Here is a 23,779-nt window from a genome sequence, read left to right as displayed (position 1 = left end):
GAAGCAAGCAGGACCGTTCCCGAGCTCTCCTTCCCACTAATGACAGCCAACCATTCAACTGTAGGGAACTTTATGGACCCACAGACTAAGGCCAAACTATCAGGGTTCCTTGAATCCATAAAAGCCTGGGGGATTTGGCACCATCCCCTTCCCCAGGAACAACTAGCAGACTGCGGTGCAGTCAGAAAAAAGTGGCACATGCACAATTGTGCGCACGCCACTATAATTAAACTCAACAACAACAAAAATGTCCCCTCAGAAAATAATCCAGATATTCCAGGAGCATCCATTGTTCGTGTGTTCCATAATCTGGAATGTTTCGAAATACCCGTTTGTCAGATATGTATGTATGTATGTATGTATGTATATATATATATATATATATATATATATATATATATATATATATATATATATATATATATATATATATATATATATATATATATATATATATATATATATATATATATATATATAATGTGATCGCTGTTGTTCTGATGGTCCAACAAGAGGAGATGCTGACAAAGGCCAACCCAACGCGGTTCTGACGAATTGTATATAGCAATGGCATAATCTGGCGTTTATATTTAAATGGCGGCACAGCGTTGGCTCATGTACTGTGATTGCGATATTTGATCTTCTCGATTTCCCACGACGTTCCAGTAACGATTTTGTTTGACGGTTTCATCCGTTTTCATTTTTCGCGAATACCAGTGAATGTTTCGGCGGGTAATCCACCAGATGATTTTTATCTGATGTTTGGTAAACAATTATAAACTTGAAATTGCGCCAGTGCGATTTCTAAGCTTCTACTTGATCCTGTAGCGGATTCGGATGTTTTTATTGGGATTGGAAAACTAAAATCGAATTCCGAGTTCGTTGATGTCGCTGATATCATCGTGGTTGTTGGTGGTGTTGTATTACGGACAATGTTTTCTAATAATGCCCGTGTTGATGGCGCGTGCATACGCTGCAGCTGCAATCAATGATTGTGTAGCTGCAAAAAGTGGAAATATACCACCAATCTTTGCTATAACATTAATGGCACCCGCAGAATGATTAAGTCTAATACTGGTCTTGATTTCCTGGCGTAACTGAAGTACCCGCGCTGACCTTCTGTCAGTGATAATTTATTTGGGCCTTGAAACACTGTTGATTTGAGTAATAGTTCTATTCCATAATTCTTTTTCGATGCTGATTGTAGCATTTTAATCTGATCAGGTGTCAGAGTAACATTGACGTGATAATAGATGGTGGTGCTACACGAGCTGGAAAATGTATGTTAATGTCGGAATGTCTAAAAAGATCCGTATATTCCAGTGAGAAATAATAGATCGAATATAAATCTGCGAAAACTCGCTTCGATATCTGCAGACCTGAATGAACATTCTGATCACGCTCTTGAATGCCATCAAACGACGGTATCATGATTGTTCTCAAAATCCAGCAACACTTCTTCGGATGGTTCTTGATGTCCATTTATTCTCAGACAAACTTCATTAATCCAGAGCGTATCTACGAATTTACTCGGATATTATCCTGAAGCGCTATGCATATATGTCGTGGTGCTGAAACTCCCTGTTGTGATGATGTCTGTCATGTGAATAAACCAGCAACATTACTTTGAACACTGTCTGAGGTCATAGGCAACTATGACAATGTTGATTTGCGCCGCTATCCATGAAAGAATGCATCCATTGTTCTTCAGTCAGCGATGGTGTCATTGTTGGCATCTACAACGAACGTTTTGTCAGTTTCGCTTGACCAGCATAAACAGTATTGGGGCACCAGATATTATCGTTGTCGATGGCTTTTCGAACTGGCACCACCGTCTGCTTTGGCATTGAAGTTAACGTTTCTCTGCTGAAAGGGTGCCAACATTTCGAATTGCATCCACAAATTCAGGTAACTGGGTCCCTTCGTTACAGAACCTTACCAATCGACTTAAACTCCTTAACTGCCCGTCTGCCCCCATCCTTGTCTCCTTTGTACGGTGTCACAATAACTACGTTCTCTATCCACTTCAGTCTTACTGCTATACTCAGAATAGCTCCACACCTATTTACCTACTCTACTATGACCCTACATATAGACTCAATATATGGCTCCATTTCAGAATAAATTTCTTCGATCATGAACAAACTAGCATATTCTCAAACACCATTCGTGTGTGCGTGTGTGCGTGTGTCTGTGTATATATATTCAAGCGTCATATGATTCCTGGAAAAACTTTTACTTTCAAAAACTAGGACTACAAGGATATAGTTTTAACATGGGAAAAATATAGGAGTGAAAGATATTAAACCGATAGTATTACACATTTCTCTCTCTCTCTCTCTCTCTCTCTCTCTCTCTCTCTCTCACACACACACACAGATAATCACAGAGATATAACAAATTATATCACCATAGTTAAATATTACTTTTGGAATCACATTATAAAACACGACATATGTATACTTTAAAACAGGTCTAGGCACTGAGGGTGTTTGTGTACAGTCTAGAATACATCGCGCCTTTGCAGTCGATATTGGGTTATAGCATAAGTTACTTGCCACACTACATGTGCAATGTTAGAATCCAAGGCATGGCATGCGCGTCGAAAAATCAATGAACATCGCAGAAATGGATTCCTAACAAACATTTTTTTTTTCTGAAAGCGCGTAATTTCCAAATTCATTCGATTATAAAGATGTGTGCCATTCGTAAATCTTATATAAGGAATATAATTACATCTCCAAAAAGTTTTGAAGAAAACCAATGCGTTAATATACATTTACAAATATAACAACTTGTTTATTTCCTTTTAACAATTTAAAATTTCACAATATTGCAAAGTTTTTTGCCGAGTGCGTTTGTATTTTTTTTTTTAGCCAATTAAGTACAAAATAATTCCTTTAAAGTAGAAACCTGTCTTACACCACATGAATAAGTTAGAGAATTTATACATAAATGAAAATCAATAAAAGAACAGTCATGCAATGAGAAATCGAATTTATGAGATGGTCTTCCGATACGTAATACATACCTAATACACAGAAATCGTATCTAAGCAATATTACTCTACTGGCACAAAACACCTAATACACGGAAATCGTATTTAAACAGAAAAACTCTGTAGGCTTAAAAACAATGGAAAATTTACGTTTAATATATAGCTGTCAAGTGTATTTGCTAACACCAGTAGCGGATGTGGGTTTTACAAATATACAAATTACGTAAGCAATACTTCACAAAGGACTAGTTACAAGTTATACTCACTTTTGGGATACCTTTGGGATACGTTTGGGGGCGCTCGTCAGATATTATGAACTTCTGAGTGGGTGTCGAGTGAAAGGTAAAGTTGTTGACACGTACAACATGAACAATAGAGAGAATGCTGGTATACCTACCTCTATATTACTTTTATGTACTGAGGTGAAATGTCTTTGGATATTGTACTTGTGGAACTTGTACATGAGCTAAGCACATAAGTAATTAAAATGACTGCTCCCTTGTGCTAAAAAAACAGCATGAACTAGTCTAAAGTACACTATATTTAGCAGTTACAGACAATATCAGCTTCTGAAAGTGCAATGAAAGACTAAATATATAAAATGTAAAAATAAATCTTTAATTACAATTTACTTCTGAAGTCCAGTAACTGAAAATAACCAAGCAGAGATAGCAGTTTTTTGAAAAGTGCACATTTAAAGTAAGGCCAAATTGTATAATCTATGAACCCAATTACACTCATCAGTCATACATCATAATAAAGGGAATCAAAGTTTTTTTAACAATACTTAAGCCATATGCAAGGTCTTTCTTAAAAATCCAGTATAACCAGTGAGAAAAGACCTGGAAATTCTTTTCTGTAAAATCTAATCCTATGCAAAATAGGACAAGGTAGAGAAGTCATTTTAAAACAAATATGAAAATTTGTGCAAATATTTTTCTTATGAATGAAGTTCAGAATAAAATGGTACATTAGCATTGATGTTCTGCAGGACAATAAGCTAGTTATGCTTATTTTGCTTACACAATATGCCTAGAGGTAGTATTGAATGGGCAATGAGTTCGTTATGGGGAAATTAGAATGTCTTTGAACACATGGGTAAGATCAACTTGTACTTAAAACTGTTGCATTTAAGTGAAAGAAATATCTGGTAAAACTGTTTCTTTTCATTAATTTGTAATACAATTAAGAAATAAATGATGACAAAGCAATATCGCTTTCTTATATAGTATAGTGTTAGAACAATAGCAAATATCCTCGACCTACTATCCCTTTTCAAACTGCAAAATATATTGGTGACATCACAGGAATAATTCTGGCTAGTTTCGTCTTCCTGTCTTTCAGCATAAAATTGGTTGCTATGTCAACAAAACATAATATCCATGTGTTCTTTATTGTGGAGCTCTACATATATTATGAACTTCTGAGAGGGTGTCGGGTATAAGATGAAGTTGTCTACATTTTGCAACTTGCACAGTGGAGATAATGTTGTTATACCTCTATGTTACTTTCATGCACTGTGTTTGAAATGTCTTTGTGCAATGTAGAAATTGCAGGAGATAACTAAAATCACTGCTACCTCGTGCTGAATAGATCAGCCTGAATAAGTCTAAATACACCATTTTTAGCAGTTTATCCAACTAGAGAAATACATTTTGTCAGACCAGACAATACAAGCTTCTAAACCCGCAATGAATGAACTACCAAATATATAAACTGTAAAACAGTTATCGGCTCTTTTTGTTCTACAAATTTACCTCTGAAATCCAGGAATGGAAAATGATAAAGCAGAGACAGCGGTTATTTTTTATAGGTGCACATCGGAAGTAAGGCCAAACTGTATACTATATAACCCCAATTACACTAATCAATCATGCACCAAAATAATTGAAAAGTTCTTTTGAACAATACCTTAGATATGTGCAAAGTCTTTTTCTTTCAAACGCCAGTATAACCAGTGAGGAAAGCCGGTGAAATTCTTTTTTATTATAAATCTAACCTTATGCAAGATACGATACTTTAGAGCGCCACCTTGATGTCTGCAATAGTAGATTAATTTTTGTTACAGAAGATCATCATTCATTTGCAGCAACAGAACTGTATTCGTTTATTGTCCGAACTACGTTTCGACAAATAATATCTTTAAATAAAAAAAGTAATTCAGGTGCCTACTCTTGATGAGATAAATTTTAACTTTACAGTTAAATAACAAGTTGTTGCACGCAAATCGCTTAGTTATGTTTTACTGTATATATGACTGAAGGATGAAAAAAAAAGAATAATACGAACAATCATTTTATCAGTATAGACACAAACACACTAGAGCCGGTCTATAAAGATGCCGACTGAAATATATTTTCTGTGTTTAAAGACTCCATTATTTCATCAAGAACTCGTTAAGAAAAAGTAAATGGATCCATACCGCTTGCCTTCCATTACCAGAATAATTATACCTACACATATACACATACATACGTACGTATGTGCATGCATGCATGCATACATGCATTACATACATACATACATACATACATACATACATACATACATACATACATAGGTGATCGAATATATGTGTGTGTCATTTAAATTCATTCATACTTAGACCCATGGAGTTTATGTTTACCATAAAAAATTCTAGAATCTCCAAGACAAAAAATATAACTACAATATGTACGAAGGTTAGAAGTTTTGTTTTACTAAATAAACTGGTTTATTTTTCTTCATCCTTGATATCGTCAAAAGAACTACAGCACCTGTTAATAGCCGATGTAGTTTTGTGTTTCCAAAACGGATATTTCGTCAGAAATCCACATGAAACGCGTATACGGGTGTAAACTGGATTATCCTTGATTTTGCTTGACATGAATTATGAAGGATTTTAAGCACAATATCCCCATCTGGAAAATATAAATTTTAAAATGTTTATAAAGCAAAACCAAATGAGAAAGCAGTTTAATGGGGCTGATTTAGAAAACAGGATTCTGCAGAATACAAGTGTATATACAAGAAAACCGCCTATTAGAGTATAACTGGTTTGCAATCCATGAAATGACCATATTTTCACTCCGTTCTTAGTGGTCATTAAATATGTATATACCAAGTCATATGCCTCTGCAAGCAACAGTTTCCTAACTTCAAACTTTGTATTTCAAGTATGGACACCAGAGAAACGGAAGCACGGACTGACGGACTTATGGACCGACATCATCAATCCATAAACCCTCATAGCTCAGGCCAGAAAAAAAGAAAAAAAGAAAAAAATATATATACATATATATTCCCACATTTTAATATCAACAATCAGGACAAAACTCGTACACTAAAAAGAACAATCGGTGAATAGACACATATAGTGTTCTATTCCATGAAATAGCTCATTATTAGTATTATTATTATTATTATCATTATTATTATTATTATTATTATTATTATTTTCTAGTGGTCATAATCTGAGGCGGTATACTCTTTCATTCCAGAAGGTAGCATTATAATGAGGGTGTGCTTTATTTAACAACTTGCATGAAAAACTCTGTGCATTCTAGAGTCATCAGAGGTTTTTCTATCAAATAAACAGTATCCGTTACTTAATTTTTATATAATTTACGGCTTATTTTAGTAACATCAGTGACTTTTAAATATGACATGCAAATATATGAAAATCAATTAATACTTTGGAAGAAGCATGCTCAAAAGGTACCAGTATCCATTGAATCTACATGAATATAAATAAAATATAAGTTGTGCTAAAATGTAGGCATTTTTTATCTGTAACAAAAGGAAATTATAGCTTAATTCGATGCAAAAAGGCATTGGGCCACATAGTATGGCAATTCAGAAACACCCCAATCTCACTGCAACCCCCCCCCCCAAAAAAAAAAAAAAACAACAAACAAACAAACAAACATCGACAACAATATATTTACGTAATAATATAAAGACTTAAAAGGGACGGGGGATTTTAAATGAAGGCTGTTCTTAATATAACCCTGAGAAAGAAAACATAACTTGATTTAAGAAGTAGATTATAATACGCCGTGTAAATAATAGATACAACTAGCACACGACAGACTGATATGTTATAAAATGGAAATTCTATGCCAAAAATAGCTTTACAGTTATACCAATAAGAATACAATTTATACTAAATTATATCGAAGATTCATTTGTAGATCCTATACGTTTTTGGTAATATGTTTAAATAGAAAACGAATTTCATAATTAATTATAGTAATGCATTTGATTGAACTTTTAAATCTCATACATTTAGGTTATTTGTTTAAATTGAGACAAATCTGATAATTGATGATATTTAAAAAAAAAATACTAAACCATGTATAATTGTATTAATTGTAATAGGAATAACATGTATATTCATACTCTTGTTCGTTTTCTTCTTTGGTCCTCAAAATGTCTCCTCACGATTTCTTGGAATTTTTAAATGATATCCATCCGATTTATGCATAGTGATTATCAGATAAAGTCTTTCCCCATATTTTCTAAACTATTTATTTAGATATTTGTTTATACTGTGTAATAAAATCGTTTGGTAATTTGTAATTCCATATCTTAGCCTCTTTTGTATTATTGGATTAAAGGAAATAAAATTGACAAGGTCAGTCTGGGATCATTTTCGTCAATAACGACTTGGCCATCAGCATGGATCCCCGTGCGCGACCACGCGTACGTTTCCGTTTTCTTGTCTAACATAATGTGCAATGACCTCCGGTCGATCAAAAGCTTTCTGTTTTAAATAATTCTTCGTAGTCCGCTGGGAAATACATGTCAGTATTTATTTGGTGGGAGGAGCCGAACCTTGCATAGGCATTTATCATTTTCTTCCCAAGGGGAAAATGCTTATCGATCTTTTCTTTACGTACACAAGAGACAAAACCTTCTGCGCTTCTGATTGCAGTTAAGGAATTTGTTTAACCAATCGTAAAATTATTTTTCAGATTCGTGGCATTCATTATTAAATAAAAGTAGTTTTCGGCATGGTGTACATTAATTTCCATTGAGATCTTAACCCGATGTATGTCCTCTCCATAAAGAAAGATTTGCATTCGGTATAATACTATTATCTTCATGCAAGCTAAAATATGGTCCGATTTTTTCCTTAGTATTGTTTACAGACATCAGCTGATATAATACAAGACGAAGAGAAAGAACTAAAAAAAAGGAGGAAGGGTAAAGAAAACTGACTTACCTATAGCGTATGTGGCATGGCAATATGAATGTCGTTGATAATCAATGGTAAGCATGAACACAATAAATGGTATCAATGTCTTCATGTCGAATTCTGTGAAGAGGAAAAGAAAATTTTCATATCTGTACTTCAAGATGAAAACACGCCATTACGTAGGACTGTGCTGTACCAACACTCAACCATAGATTTTCTGCACTTGACGCATGCGCGCGCCAATTATGTGATTCAGTTCTGAGCGTAATCAAATAAGGCTCAAATAAAATGGAAAGCGATCCCCCACAATGACACAGACGTGCATTAAATAGAAAATACCGGTTGGCCGACTGACTCGTTCGAAATACCCTCAGCGGGAATAGTACATAAAATGAGCCCGTACTGTAATTGTAATACTATTTGATCTAATGCGTGTATCGCCTCATTTTTTGTCGTTGTACAATGGACGTATTTGCGGTGTACATGATGTATCCGTTGAACGAAACATGCATATGATATTTACTTTAAAGATGGCAGAGCCTACAGATTCGGTTTACAAAGCGAGAAATGTCCATTTTTAATGCATTGGTAAAAAACTTCCATATTTTGTTCTCATATGTACAATTTACATGTTGAAATAGAATCCTTAAGTTTTGAAGAAGAATAAAAAACCAATAACAAAATAGAAACATCTGCATACTCAGTCTGATGGACTCGATTACCTTCATTCATAAGTCTGTATTTCCTTAATTATGTACGTATGTATGGATCGATAGCTTTATACCAGTATCTATGCATGTATTTATCACGTACACTATGATTCTTCCTTAGTCTTCTCGTACCATTCTGTGTATATATCTACACACAAAACCAGTTAAAAGAAGATATACATCAGTATGTTTGTTTATTCCGGTAAAGAGATTGATAGGTAGATGGAATATATATATATATATATATATATATATATATATATATATATATATATATATATATATATATATATATATATATAAAATTTATGTCAGGTTTGATGAATATTATATCAAACATAAGATAATATTGATTTGTTTCTTAACTCTGGGTTTGCAGAAAATTGCAGATGTAACTTAATACCATCAAGACATTTATGTCTTCTTGACAATGATCGTCGCATGTAAGGATGTAAGGATACCTTTTGTCTAAACTATGTTCTTAATTGTGTACGTATAGACAAATAGATTTAAAATAGTTTCGTCACCATTCAACAGGCAGGTAGAGAATCTAAATACACCAAGTTGCAAGATTTAACTGGACGCACCGAACATTATATAAATACAGCATTAGTGCAAAGATTAAATATTTGTTTTGTATCGCAGATGTTCTTCAAGTTTCTTTAGTTGAGCCTGAGCTCGCAATATACACGGTGTGAGAACGAAATTTCAATGGACAATTTCCAATGGCAGACGATTTTCAGTTTTTATTAGTGTATACAATGAGCTAGTACATATTTTTCATTCTTTCCTTACATTATACTGATTCTCCCTTGTTAAGAATCATATGTCATTAATCACGCCCACCAACCGAAGTTAGCTGCTTCTAATTACAGAAGAAAAATCAGGCATTAATGAATTTCGCTGTTAGAGATTGTCTAGACAAAAATTTTAGAATCCCTTTTCTTGCGTTAACTTTTTATACCTTGTCGGATTACAATTTGTGTTGCAAATCCGTTTGGTAGCGTACGAATCGACCTCTTGGTAATGGCTTCGATAAGCGAGGAAATGTAAGGTCTCCACTGGGCTAAATTGATTATTGCCGGAGCACTGCGTAGAAATGACGAATACCAGCCATTCTTTAAGCTCCAGAACAACTTGGCGGCGCTGGAGCAAGCGAAACATTGGTGTTATGTGCTTTCATTGTGCAAGAATTAATGTGAGTAGAAGCTGATAATTGACAAAGAGGGTTAAATACGCTATCCCTATCTGGAATCTGTCTACGCACAATTTCTCTGGATCTAAACTTGGAAGAAATAATATTCACGATTCATGCACCGACTCATCTTCTGAGACTGATCTGTTGCGATATACTGACATGAACTTGCAAGCCTGAAAAACAATTATCCAATTTTCTGAAGGCCCTTGTGCAATTTTCAAATCAAAATTATACGAGAAGGATGGATCCTTTTGCAGTGGTAATTTTTCTTCGGTATTTGGTCTTTGTATATGGCAACCAACGTATACCGTTCATGGACACTCATACGGTACAAATAGGTATGTGTTTCAAATGTATTTAATCATCAAAATATTTAAAGTTATATTCACTAGAATCATGTGTAGATATGAATGAAAAGCATCACATCATATTTAATCATGCACAGATTGCATATTGAAGTATTTACGTCAAACAATACAATCATATTTTGTTCTATATATCGTATGCTTTCATTGAGCTCTTACAATTATATTTGCAAAAATTAATTATATCCAATAGAGCACGAAAAATAGCTTAAACACGGGAAATTTAAATTTTTATTTAAATTGAAAATATTCATCTCTCGTCACTGTATATAGCAATAAACATATAATGAAGACGGGGTGGGTGGGTGCAGAAATTTAGATTCATTTATAAGGAATATGTCGATTACTGCAGGGATTGTAAGTACACTTCAATTTCTCTTTTGGTTACATATAATAATAGTTTAAAGACTGTTGTTAAGCAACATTTAGGCCGAATTATCTGTTTTAAAATTGTATGTATCCGTTACACTTTCTGTCTGTCGCACAGACACAGAAGAATAGTTTTCGACGGAGGAATGTTTCGATCTATGAAAAAACTGGGCCGAATGTCCTCTGTCTTAAAATAATAGGACCCATACAATTTTCTGTCTTGCAAGTTCACACGGAAACAGACAAATAATGTTTTGACACATGTAAAGAGGAAACATTGAACGCATCATCTGAGGTAAATAGGAATTCCTTTTTTAATTTTTAGGAGAAACTGAAGACAATGTAGAGAGATTTAGGGTGCATAGACAAGCAATCCCTATACGAGAAGATGATACTTGCCCTTAATTGAATTCTACACGAGTAGTATCACAATGATCATTCTTAACGGGGCTTGCTGATATGAGTCAGTGCTTTTTATACCCCATGGCCTTACTACTTTTGGTCCGCTTGTCCCATGCGATTACATGCGGTAGGGGTAAAATGTAGGCAGTAAAAATAATTGTAACGCCAGCATAATCTATTTTGCATTTATCGTAAAACGATGTGGCCAATATAATTTTTTGAAATGTAACTACTAATTCTTTATAAATATATTTACTACTATTACTGTTTCTTTGTATATTCAAACGATAACACTGTCAAAAGGGTGCCATGCGATCACATTATGGATACTCAAATATTTTGCGCAACAAATGAAGCTAGCGTAAACGGCGAGCCACTTAATGATCTTCACTAGTAAACAGTTACACGATTTTCACTGTCATTAATTTAATTACATAATTTGGGTCGCTAACAATACCGTTCGGTATCAGTGTACGAAGTCATCGGTGATTTTCCATTTCTACCAGCACAGCTTAGAACATCGCGATGCTAATCATAACAGTTCGATAACAGTTCATTGGTTGTATTGAAGCAGAGGCAGCAAGAAGTTCTGAATAAACACGTATTTATGAATTCAGCCGTAGCGAGCTAATGTTATTAGCACCATCAGTAACACCGGTTACTATCGTTAGAGCCTGGACAGCAAATCTGTTTGACATGCCTATTATGGCTGATGCTGTTGCGGTTCCCATCACACCAAGGCCAACGGATGCTGCCGCGGTGATTCCGAAGCTAGAGTTTAAGATTATACACACGCGTTTATATTTAACAAGTAGTGCGGTCCTCTTGATGATTTGATTTTGCAGAGATTATTCCGTTCATATAAAATCATACTGATTACTCAGTTGACTAGTTTCTCAATTTATCGTTCTCGTCTTAGTTGAACAACTAGTAGACGGATATGCAAGCCCTTTATATTTCAAAGTATCATCTTACTGAACATCTAAATCATCGATTTCCAATATAGATCACAAGCAATGTCTCCCTAAAACTTTACTTCACAAAAAACTGATTTCATCAGTCTCATGATAATTGCACAAATATCCACCAAATGAAATCGTTCAGGAAGCACGGGCGATACAACTTTGAGCCAAGAGGAAACATGTAAACCCACATTATTTCATTTTCTGGAAAACAATTACTGAGCATTTAAAAATTCATCCATAAAGTCATCGCTATAGCAAGAGAGGAGATGCGATGACAGGCTTTATGAGAGAGAGAGACAGACAGACAGACACGTAGACACGCGGACAATATCACCACTCATCACAGAAGTGTACCTAGATATTGGTACAGTTACAGACATGTATAATGCACTTCTTACATGTTATGCGTCCCTTAGCTATGCAACCCCTTATGTTACTTATATATGTGACAGTTAACTCTTCCATTATAGCCCAGTGGAAGTAATGAAAATTTTCCAGTTAAAGTTCTACATTTCGAGAATTTTCAATTGTATATTTCCTAATGAAAACCTCACGTAAAAAAGATCTAACACTTATTGCCCATCTTCATAACCGTTCCTTCCTGACGTTTAGGAAATAACAACTACTTGACTCTTTATAATACAAATGTTTGACAATTTTTCAAAACATTTACCCAATATTAACTTGAGGAATATATTAAATCCCCATTACACATCGACACAACGATTTACGTTATCTACAAAGCTTTTGCACTCGTCCAATTAGCTAAGGAAGTTAAATTATTGCTTGATCTTTTATTAAAATTGACTTCGTCAAATTCTTTGTTCTGTCAAGGTTTCCTGAAAATTACACCCAAAAGATTATACGGATGATGAACATAACAGCGTTTTACATATCTACACAAATAACATATGTTGCCTACAAAGTTTAAATAAAATCATATGACTAGGTTAGAAAATTAAGTAAACATTTTGCTCTAATACCTGATTATTTTTGTTCAATGTTTCTTTTATCGGTCATTTGTAAGAAAATTTCCAAAACAAACAGAGCTAGGGGAAAATGTAAAACTAAAAATGCACATCAATTAGAGTCTAATGATAACAAGCAAAGAAGAATTAGTTTCTTTCGAACTTTGAGACCCAAGCGGCAAAGCTGACAATTAAATATTAACAAACAATGTTATGGCTGACAGAACAAACAGCTAACTTCAAATAGTATACAGAATGTAGCATGAAGAAAATGTACATCAACCTATTCAAGGCTATGCTTACATCAGCACATTCAATATTGGAATTAATTCGGAACACTCAATAACTTTGGGCATGTGATAGAACTTTTTATGATTATTTGGAATTTAATTCATCATACTGTAAGTTCCTCTTACATGTTCACTTTGTAACTGCGAGAAATACATTGATTTGCTAATTTTAATAAACTCGATGGTTTCCATTCTTTCTGTTACTTAATTTAAGACCATTTTCAAGAACTGATGACAATTCATTTATGCCTTTTTAAATTAGAAGAACTGACGCTTTCTACAAGCAAATGATGTTCATTTTCAACCCTGCCCAGGGTACGAAAAATGTATATTCTATGTGCTCAGTTTGCCTATTCATTACATATTACATAACTTGTTTCTATCCAAAGTGGGTGGGCACTACTCCGTAAGTTGTAAATAGCTTGTATTGTTTTTAATTGTCCAAATAGTCCGCTTTATTAGAATTGCATTTGGAGTTTGAAATACGTTTCTAGCTTCTATCCAACCGCTTACAAGCAGCACCGTTCCCCTGTTTCTGAGAAGACCATAGTTCTGAAATTGTAACTGAAGTTTTTTATTAATTAATCTTGTCATTTTAATTAGAGTCGTGTTCCCAAAGGATTTTTAATCGATATCAAAACGTTCCAGTAATGAACATTATCTAAATGTGCCGTCTTATTTTAACTGATCAGTGTACATGTATGCAGGATGTCAAAGCCACCATCAGGATATAACTGTAAGAAATGGAAAGTCTGTAGAAGTTTCTAATTAGTGATATCACAATGTTAAATACAAATAATAGACTTTACATGCAATTTGTCTGCATTGTTATTTCCATAAAAAGATATAAGGTATTAGACTTTTTCTGCAAGAGTTTAAATTGGTATATAAATAGTCTCTAAACCGCGCTTTAAGAGAATTATTAAATTATTCTGTTTTGCCTTTATCAAACAGCCACTTACGTAGAACTAAGTTCCATGCACTGATCATCTTTTAATATCTAAAGTTGTTCACAATGAACTGTAAAATTATCACTAGTATAGAGTCCAGTTTTATTCAATATTAATGCATTTGTTTTGTATATATATTTACATTTAGACACTAAATATTATAATAATCTATCACAAATATTGAATCCTTGCTGAAAACCCCAGAATTATGCCGATAACATAACCTACATCCTCACTTAATATTTAACAATTTATACCCATATCTTTAATGCCAAAATTACTTCACGCTTTAGACATGCGGTAAATAATTTATGAAGAACTTAAAAAGATTTTAAATTAGTATGGCACATTGTCTGACATTTCTACAGGGAACCTTATCAACTATACAAATTAGTCTTTAACACCCAAAGAACTCTGTGAATACATACTGCATACTATATTAGAGAAGTTTTCCCCAACGTGCAATTGTAACAATATTAGCTGCATAACTGAATGCGCATCTGTCAAAAACCCATTTTTTAAAAACATATCCACCAAGTATTTATGTAGATATAGGCCATTTTGTCTCCCATAGTTGTGAACAAGGCACTACAAAACAAAAGTATGGTCACCAGCTCTTGGGTCTTTTCGGAAGCCGATATGACAACAACGAAAACTGTTCTTTTTTTAAAGAAATAGGGCTATTCTTTTATTAAGAATCGAATTCCAAACTTTCCAGTAAATGCATTAATTGCTATATCGTATATGTGGCTGTATTACTTCGATTGCCTTCCTCATATAACATGCAGGGTATTTTTCTAAATAAAAGCCGGACATGAAAATAACGTTAAATATATTTGGTAATGCAGGACAACAAGGTAAAAAAACATGCTTTCGATTATTTCAGTTTTAATTGCTCTCCAGCCCAGAGGTATTTTTAGTTTTGGAGTTTGCATACTTCACCTGATCTTATTTCTGAATCTGACTTATTAAATGTTTCACTTTTTATATTTTATGTATTTACCTATTTTGTCGTAAAGGGCGTTTCTACCAGTCAGGGACACGGTTTAAGTCAGAGAAATAATCCCGATTTTGTTGACGGGATTATTTTACTTTCTTTCAAAGAGGTATATTTTTCAATGACAGTAGAGCTAACGATATCCATGTGAATTTTTCAACTTCATTTCATCAGACCTGTCTCATATGATTTGCTTAGCAATGCCATTTCTTGTATTTCCTGAGTCTGCTTTAATCCCGGTAAAAATTAAAGTAGTTTTAATAAAGATGTGGAAAGAGTTTTTGATAGAAGTTTGCCTTTTGTGGAAGTTTCTATCTTGATTTGCTTACGTTAGTTAGTAAATACTTTAATGAATCTGCTGTAACAATTATTTTAACTTCCCACTTATACAAAGAATATTAATGTATAAGTATTTAGTATGATGGATCTTACGTTTTGGGTAATATATGGCATCTTGGAATTTTTTGATTCAGGATTTATGAAAAATACATCTCTCAAGGAACTGTCTAAAATTCTAATTGAATAGCATACATGGTTGTACATAAACTGAAAGATCATCTTCAATGACAGTATGATTCAGACTGATACATTCAAGTGAGATATGTCTGATATAAGTTCTTCAGAATATATAATAACATAATCCTACACACTGGACCTTTGAAGTTTAATACAAATAACTTTGACATGATAATATGCAAAATGTTTACCATTTAAGATTCTTTGATGTGATTATATACATAAATGGATTACTTTTCAAAGCTTGAATCCATGTATGTATCTTAATTCTTTCTTAACATTATTTGATAATCTAACCTATAGTTATGTGAAACTGGGAAGTAGCTGCGATTATCAATATGTATATAATCGATGATTCCTATTCTATGATTTCAATCACCTCAAATCATTATATATATATATATATATATATATATATATATATATATATATATATATATATATATATATATATATATATATATATTAAATCGTTATCCATGATTTCAATTAGATCTTGACATCGACATAGAATACTATTGAAAAGTCAAGTTGATTTGCTGTCTAGTAGTTTAAAGTAACTCTCTCTCTCATATTCATGCCATCATGTCGTATTTATCGTTATTTTATTGACCGAACTGCATGCAATAAGTACTGTTTATAGTAACATCAAAGTATTTCGTGGTGCTTGCTCTGTAGTTATCGTAAATGTAAATGAAAAGAACCTCGATAATATTGAGATAACGTATTGTCCAATCAGAGTGCCACATACTGTTAAAAGTAGAGTGCCACATACTGTTAAAAATAAAATCAGATTGTCACATACTGTTAAAAGTAGAGTGCTACATACTGTTAAAAATAAAATCAGTTTGTCACATACTGTTAAAAGTAGAGTGCTACATACTGTTTAAAACATTGCGTGCCACATAATGTTAACGATACAGTGTGCCACATAATCTTAATGATAGCGTGCCCCATACTGTTTAAGATACCGAGTCCCTCATACTCTTAAAGTTTGAATGCCGCATACTGTTTAAAAGACAGAGTGCCATATACTGTTAACGATACAATCCGAGTGACAGATACTGTTAAAGATACAATACAATATTTTAATTTTAATATAAACAACAACCAGATATTTCACCACAAAGTGTTTTAAGCAAATCCATCAAGCTTAGAAGAAATCTTCGACGTAGCTCAGAGAATAAGCAATAATAAAATTTGACATCTCAAAATATCTTTTCTCAGCAATTTTAAAGAACATATCTACAAAGATTAGCAATCGTAAAATTTTTGAACATCGTTAAGATTTGACACGAACAGCAGCAGGAGGGAGTGGCTAGCCCCCAGAAAAGGGGCGACGACTTTGGGTGGACCCCTCATCAAGGCCCCATTTAGCAAAATGGGGGCTTATACTATGATATCAGTAGTGAAGTGGGATACTATAGGGTCTATGGGATTTATCATTAAAAAGACCCCTGGGACAATATAGGGTCTATGTAAATTTAACATGGAGAAAAATCGTGGGACAATATAGGGTCTATGGGAATTAACATGGCCAAAAAACCCTGGGACTATATAGGGTCTATGTAAATTTAACATTAACCACCCTGGGACAATATAGGGTCTATGGGAATTTAACATAGCCAAAAACCCCTGGGATTATATAGGGTCTATGTAAAATTGAAACAGGGAGGGTCTCTATCTCTAAAAAAATAAAATATAAGAAGGGGTAGGCAATGGAAAGACTATCTCTTTTCGAGAAATATGGCTGGCCCTGAAAAGGGCCTTTGGGTTTTCTTCTTCTAATTTCTTCTTTTCCTCCACCAAGTTCTTATTTTATCTCCTACACTCTTCTTCTCTTTCTTTTCTTTCTTCTCCTCCTCTTCTTTCTTCTTCTCTTCCTCCTCTTCTTTCTTCCTCTTTTCATTTTCTTCTTCTTTTTCAATTTTTTCGTTCCATTTGCGTATTCTTATTCTTTCCTCTTCATCCTCCTTCTCCTCCTTGATCTCTTTCATTACAACACTAATCTTGTCCTTTGCTTTCCTTAAGTTATTAATTTCCATCTTCACACGATGGGGACTATAGGAATAATGGTCTTCAACCAGTCTTAATAGCATCTGTTCCATTATTCCTAAGTTGTCTAAAACGTCTTGCAAGGTTTGTATTTTGTCCATTTGGTTTGACGCCATCTTCGTTTTATTCTTTGCAGAATGGTTTGAACCACGAATACTGTGGGTTCTTATACAAAAAGCGCGGACGTGATGGAAAACATCCCCCTAAAAACATAAAATTGATCTTACCTAGATCATAACCAAACAACGTGCGGACGTGAAGGAAAACATCCCCACTTTTCTCATTTCATATAATCAAACCCAAACTATACTCTCCACATACTCTAAGAAACAATAAAGAAACCCATAATCTACTATTCACACAAACATACCTGAGCTCTTACAAACACAAACACAAACACACAAACACATACCCTCACATTTTTTTAAAAAGAGTTAGTGTTTATAATCACATTACTCTACCTACACACATTGGCAAATGGATCGTTATTTCTTTTCTAGAGTATTGGGTAGCCCTGAAAAGGACTGTTTTTGGAACTTCAGAGGCACCTGGCTAATGGTGACACCTTCCGGGTCTGGCACCACAGACACAACGCCTACTCCAGTCATTGGTCCAATTGACTGAAGTTGTTGGAAGAGCTGACGGGGGGTGAGTGGCTTCACTATCCCACTCCTCCGTTTGCGGAATAGTGAACATTTCTTCTTCCCTTTGTCTTCTTTCTCTTCTATTCCTCATTCGAGGATGAACAATTACCTCTTGTTGTGGTTGTAACTGTGGTGCAGTCATTGCCTGTGGAGGTTCCATCACCGTGGGCTTCACCTCACATTTCTTTATCATCAACACGTGAGACCTTATCCCTCTCTTTTTTTCTTCCTCTTCTTTCAGTTTTCTTTCTTCTTCCTCTTGTTTTATCCTGGCTTCTTCCACAAGGGCCTCTGCAGCCAGCTCATTCAGGAGGCATCTGGCATACTCCAGATGCATCTGAAGTTCCATCAATTTACTCAGTCTGCTGCTCATTTTTCTAGTGTTGAACAATCAACAAGGGTAGCTGGACTGCCGAACAAGTTTCAATTTATACTGAAAGCGCGGACGTGAAGGAAAACATCCCCCTAATAACATAAAATTCATCTTACCTAGATCATAACCTAATACAACAACAACGCGCGGACCTAAAAGAAACACTCACTCACTTTTTTATGCTACCCATTACTATTTTAAAATTTTTTATAAATCACTTCAATCCACTATCCACATACTCAAAGCAATCCAATCTAACTCCAAATATACACCTCAAACACCTAAAAGACATCATTTTAATCTACTATCCATACCAACTTACTTTATCACTTACTAACACAAACACACCAACACATACCCTCACATTTTTAAAAAGAGTTAGTGTTTATTTTCACACTACTCTACCTACACACATTGGCAAATCGATCGTTACTTCTTTTCTAGAGTATTGGGGTAGCCCTGAAAAGGGCTGTTTTTTTTGTTTGCTATGGCATTCTTTTTTAGTTTCTAAGAATGCGATGTCCTCTGATTATAGACTTTCTGGCGATAGGTCTGCTTCTTCGGAAAGAGAAGAAGAACTCTTTGGTGTCGATACGGCAATCGACAAAGCCTCTGTCAGCTTCAGGTTGCTGCTGCTGTTGTTGTTGTTGCTGTTGTTGCTGCTGTTGCTGCTGTCTCTGAAGTCTGTACTTCTCTGTCCATTCTTCTTTTTCCCTGTTCACTTCTTCTCTGAAGAGCTCTTCTATTAGGTCTTCAGTGATTTTTAACATTCTCACATTCTCTATTTCTTCTGGCTTTGGTATCAGACTGTGTCTGACCCTATGCAAATTCACGTAGGCTTCGTTGAGCTTAGCTAGTTTGGAGCACATCTTCGTAGGAGGATGAGTCGACAATGGATGGTTAGACTGGGAACAAACCGGTTCTTAAAGTCAAAGCGCGGACGTGAAGGAAAACATCCCCCACACGGTTTTCGAGCCGCAACGTTCATGAGAGGGATAGTAAGAAAAAAAGAGCATCAATCCAACATTCTTATAGCTAAACAAACCACAAAGGCATTTTTTTTCAAAACACAACATTTTTTTATTCAAAAATCACTTAACACTTAACAACAACTCTAACATTTTTTAACAATAATCCAACACTATAACATCAAACAATTTTTTTCAAATCACTAACATTTTTTTCTCAATTTACAATCTACTTTAAACAAGGCTGACAACGTTGTGAATGAAATCGTGATTTCCACTGTTGGAAATCATTAGGCCATTGATGGACACTACGTTTCCTAGCTTGAGACAAAAGATAAGCATAATGGTCACAAAACCATTGATCTACTTTCACATCATTTCTAGCAGAAGAACGAGGATCGAAATGAGTCACTAAATGTTCTAAGGAGTAGCCCAGGCTGCGATGATGCAGAAAATACACACAGTACTGTCCACACACCAAGGAATCTGTGCCTTGTAATTTCACATTATTGAAACGGGTGATCTGAGCATTTCTTCTCATAAAGTCAATGATATCGTCTTCCAAAGGGGGTAATCCGTACGAATCGAAATATTCCACACATCCTTCTTGAGGAAAGTAGACGGCTACCCAGTGGGTTCCTGGGAGATGACTGTCGTCCGTGTTGATCACGTAAGCTTGATGGTCTTTAGGTTTGCGATGAGGGAGTTCATCTTTAGCACAGACGACAGGATTCCAAGAAGCTGTATACGAACTGTGGTTCAAAAGGTAATGAAGTTCCCAGGTATCCATTGTTTTGTGTTTTTTTCTTCTTCTTCTTCACAGGTAATAATAAGTCGTCAATTCGATCCTGACTTTTTGCTTGAAAATGTCTGACGAATAAACGGTTATTCGTTCTGTTTCCTCACTCTGATTCAGGAGAGCTTCGATACGATGGATCTCTTGAGTGGTTAATGGTGGACAAGAATGTTCACGCAAGTCTTTATACCACTGGTGCAACACGTCTTTGTTCGAGATGAGACTCCAAGCTTCGTCCAGATACTCGTCCAATTTTTCTTCTTGACTTAACATCAGGCATTTATCGTGTTGAATTTGACTGGGATGATCGTTTTGACATCCATAACAATTTTTCTTGATCAATTCCGTCATTTTTTCGACCAAGTGTTTGGCAAAACAGGAGACTAAATGGGCTTCTTGTTCTGGCCATCTCGACTTCATCACGATCACTTCTTCTTTTTCCACGGTCTCCTCACATTCCATCTCCAAAGTTTCTCCACTAGGTAAAGAGGGACAACAGTCTTCCATGGTTTCTAGTAATCTAGGATGACTTCTCTCAAACTGTTGATTTCTATGGTATTATCGAATTCTGCATACAGGATGACGTTCACTGTCTCTTTCAGTGGTTCTGCAAACTGAAGTTCCACACGAATCTGGCCTGATTTTATAGGGTGGAAATGTCCCTCGTCGCTGCCTTGGTCTGGAGTGAAATCGAAAGCCCACAAAGCATAGCCTCCTGCGTAATCCTCGTACGTAATACCGTGACTGGTGTTGGTTCCTAACTGTCCGGTGGCTTCGTACAGGGACAAGTACGATCTCAGGTAATTTTTGTTGGTAAAGTCAGGTTCGAAAGGTCGGGTACACAAGGTCTTGCCATCGCGACTGACTTCGATTTTCTTCACGTTAAAGTGTTGAAAGTTGAAAGAATTTTGAGCTAAGGCTCCGTTGAAGGCTGAATTCGAGACCATACCAAGGATCAAACGTTTGGGTAGCTGTCCTTGGAACAGATGATCTTCGATCATGGAATGATGTCCAACGGGAATGGTGAACGTTTTCACTTCCACGCGTCGTATGGGATACTTGGCGGTCGTTCTGCTCAACGTTTGACTGATGTCGTTACCTACTTTGGGTAACACTTCCACGCGTCGTACGTAGAGTTTGGCCTCTTCGATTTTGCTTTTAGGAGCCTTAGCATCCTCAGCCAACAAATGGAAAGCGGTACTGCTACGATTCAGTCTCAAGCGGACATTGACTCCGTTCAGCAAATATTTCTCTTGCAACCACATGTCCAAATGCAAACGATCCATCAGTTCTAAACTCTTCTTATCTAAGATTTTGAGTTCTCTTTGCTCAAAGCCGCTATTGGTTCCATCTACAAGGTCGAACTTGCCCGCTTCGTCAGGTTCCCACAGCACACAAGCATTGAGATGGGTATCCTTGGCATCTATTCCGTACGTCAAGAGATTTTCCAGGTAGGCACGGTAAGGGTAAGTATCCATGCTGCTGCTGACCAGTTTGTTATTCAAGTACAAGTCCACTCCACTAAACAAGGAATGCATGAAATTGTTGACGGGAGCTATATTCTCAGTGTCATCTACTGCACCATCATCCTTATCTAGAACTTTGACTTTCAAGTACAAGTAACTGCTATTCAGATCGATGTAATCTTCGGGCTGTCCTTTGATTTCAAACTCGATGGGAGCTGAGGCTGTCAATGAGGAGACGGGATGAAATTCCACCCATTGAGATTCTTGCATCGTCATCATGGTGGGGGGCATGGCAAACAGATCCAGTTCCGTCTTGGAACAAGCGCAAGACTCTCGGTGCATCATTTTTCTCTGTGTCTCAATAATCGAAAACGTCTAAGTCTCGAACGGTTCTTCTTTTCTTAGCCTTTCTCGCTTGAAGTCTGGTGAAAGGGTGTTTTCTTCGTCGTCTCTTTCTGCCTTGTCCTTGCTGAATGCCTGACTCGGTAGCGTGCAGAGCATTTATAGGTGTGTCTCGTCGGCCCAAAATGTCTTTGCCCGTTTGCAGCAAGACATTTTTGCCTGCCCTCATGAAGGCTTCTTTAGGGTTTTGTTTGTCGATGATGACATTTTGGAGAAATTCTTTGCCTTGCGTCAGTGCCGCATCTTTCAAGGCGTGCAATCCGCGTGTCACCATCGGTTTCAACACCGGGGCCACCGAACGAAAGGCCGATTTTAACATGTCTCCTAAGCCGTGTCCTCGCTGTCGTGCAACCCCTTGGTACACTGGATACATGACTTACTTACGAGTCGTGAGAAAACCGTTTTCGAAAATGGAGTTTCACCGTGACTTTTCCTTTGGTGAATGGAATATTTTGTCCTAAATCTCCTTTTATAGTAATGTTGACCGTGTCCAAATACGACTTGCTGACAGGTAAATAGTGAGGATGGACAAATTCGCGGTGGACGTGGTAAGTGTTTCCACCTTCCTCGTCAGCGTTTGCGGCAGAATCCACTTTGAAAGGAATGACACGCAGTAACGGTACGGAGGTGTGTCCCACCACATTATACTCCACCACATCGGAGTACACGAACATCAAATTCAGTCCTTGGTTCAGTTCTACCGGGGTACGAAAATACTTGGCAAAAGAATCGTTGTCAGAAATGATTGGTAATTCACCTTTTTCTTTTTCTACTTTCTTCCTCAGCTCCATGTCACCGCCTAACATGTCAAACAATTCATGACAAAATAAGAAAGACATGATTTTGGGCCCCTCAGGAAATTTCATCAGGAAGCGACGAGCTGTTTTGTGGTACTCCAGGGTGACACTTTTTTTGACACTTTCCAAAGCTTTCAGAAACACACCATTAAACCTGGTGGCTATGGTGTTGACCAAATGTTGACCACTAAAATAATAGCCTGGGGGAATGAACAAGTGATAGGTGGTCCACTTTGAATTTGGTGTACGGGTTTTCTTGTCATATTTGCTATGGGTATCCATCCACTGTTGCATTTGCTCGTCATGAACTTCCACATCAAATTTATTTTCATTGGGAAGGACATTGAGGACTTGGGTCGGGTGAATCATTT

The 23,779-nt window shown here is 35.8% G+C and overlaps 2 protein-coding genes across 2 annotated transcripts in view; one reads left to right on the top strand and one right to left on the bottom strand.

Annotated features, from left to right (window-relative positions):
* The window catches only part of LOC149797401 (glutamate receptor-like), a 142,985-nt gene extending 134,602 nt beyond the window's left edge, over positions 1–8,383 (bottom strand). Inside the window, exon 1 of the mRNA XM_089962179.1 lies at positions 8,205–8,383. Within this exon, the coding sequence (XP_089818305.1) occupies positions 8,205–8,289 (85 nt within the window). The 5' untranslated portion in view covers positions 8,290–8,383. The remainder of the gene's footprint in view (positions 1–8,204) is intronic.
* A 1,412-nt stretch (positions 8,384–9,795) lies between these two features.
* LOC149797400 (glutamate receptor 2-like) overlaps positions 9,796–23,779 on the top strand; it is a 196,476-nt gene continuing 182,492 nt past the window's right edge. Inside the window, exon 1 of the mRNA XM_089962177.1 lies at positions 9,796–10,423. Within this exon, the coding sequence (XP_089818303.1) occupies positions 10,327–10,423 (97 nt within the window). The 5' untranslated portion in view covers positions 9,796–10,326. The remainder of the gene's footprint in view (positions 10,424–23,779) is intronic.

This window comes from Sinohyriopsis cumingii, chromosome 6, assembly GCF_028554795.1.
Source record: "Sinohyriopsis cumingii isolate HCF-2022 chromosome 6, ASM2855479v2, whole genome shotgun sequence".
NCBI classification, from domain to species: Eukaryota; Metazoa; Mollusca; class Bivalvia; order Unionida; family Unionidae; genus Sinohyriopsis; species Sinohyriopsis cumingii.
Note: the sequence above shows the minus strand (reverse complement) of the source record. Positions and strands in the feature narration are given on the sequence as shown.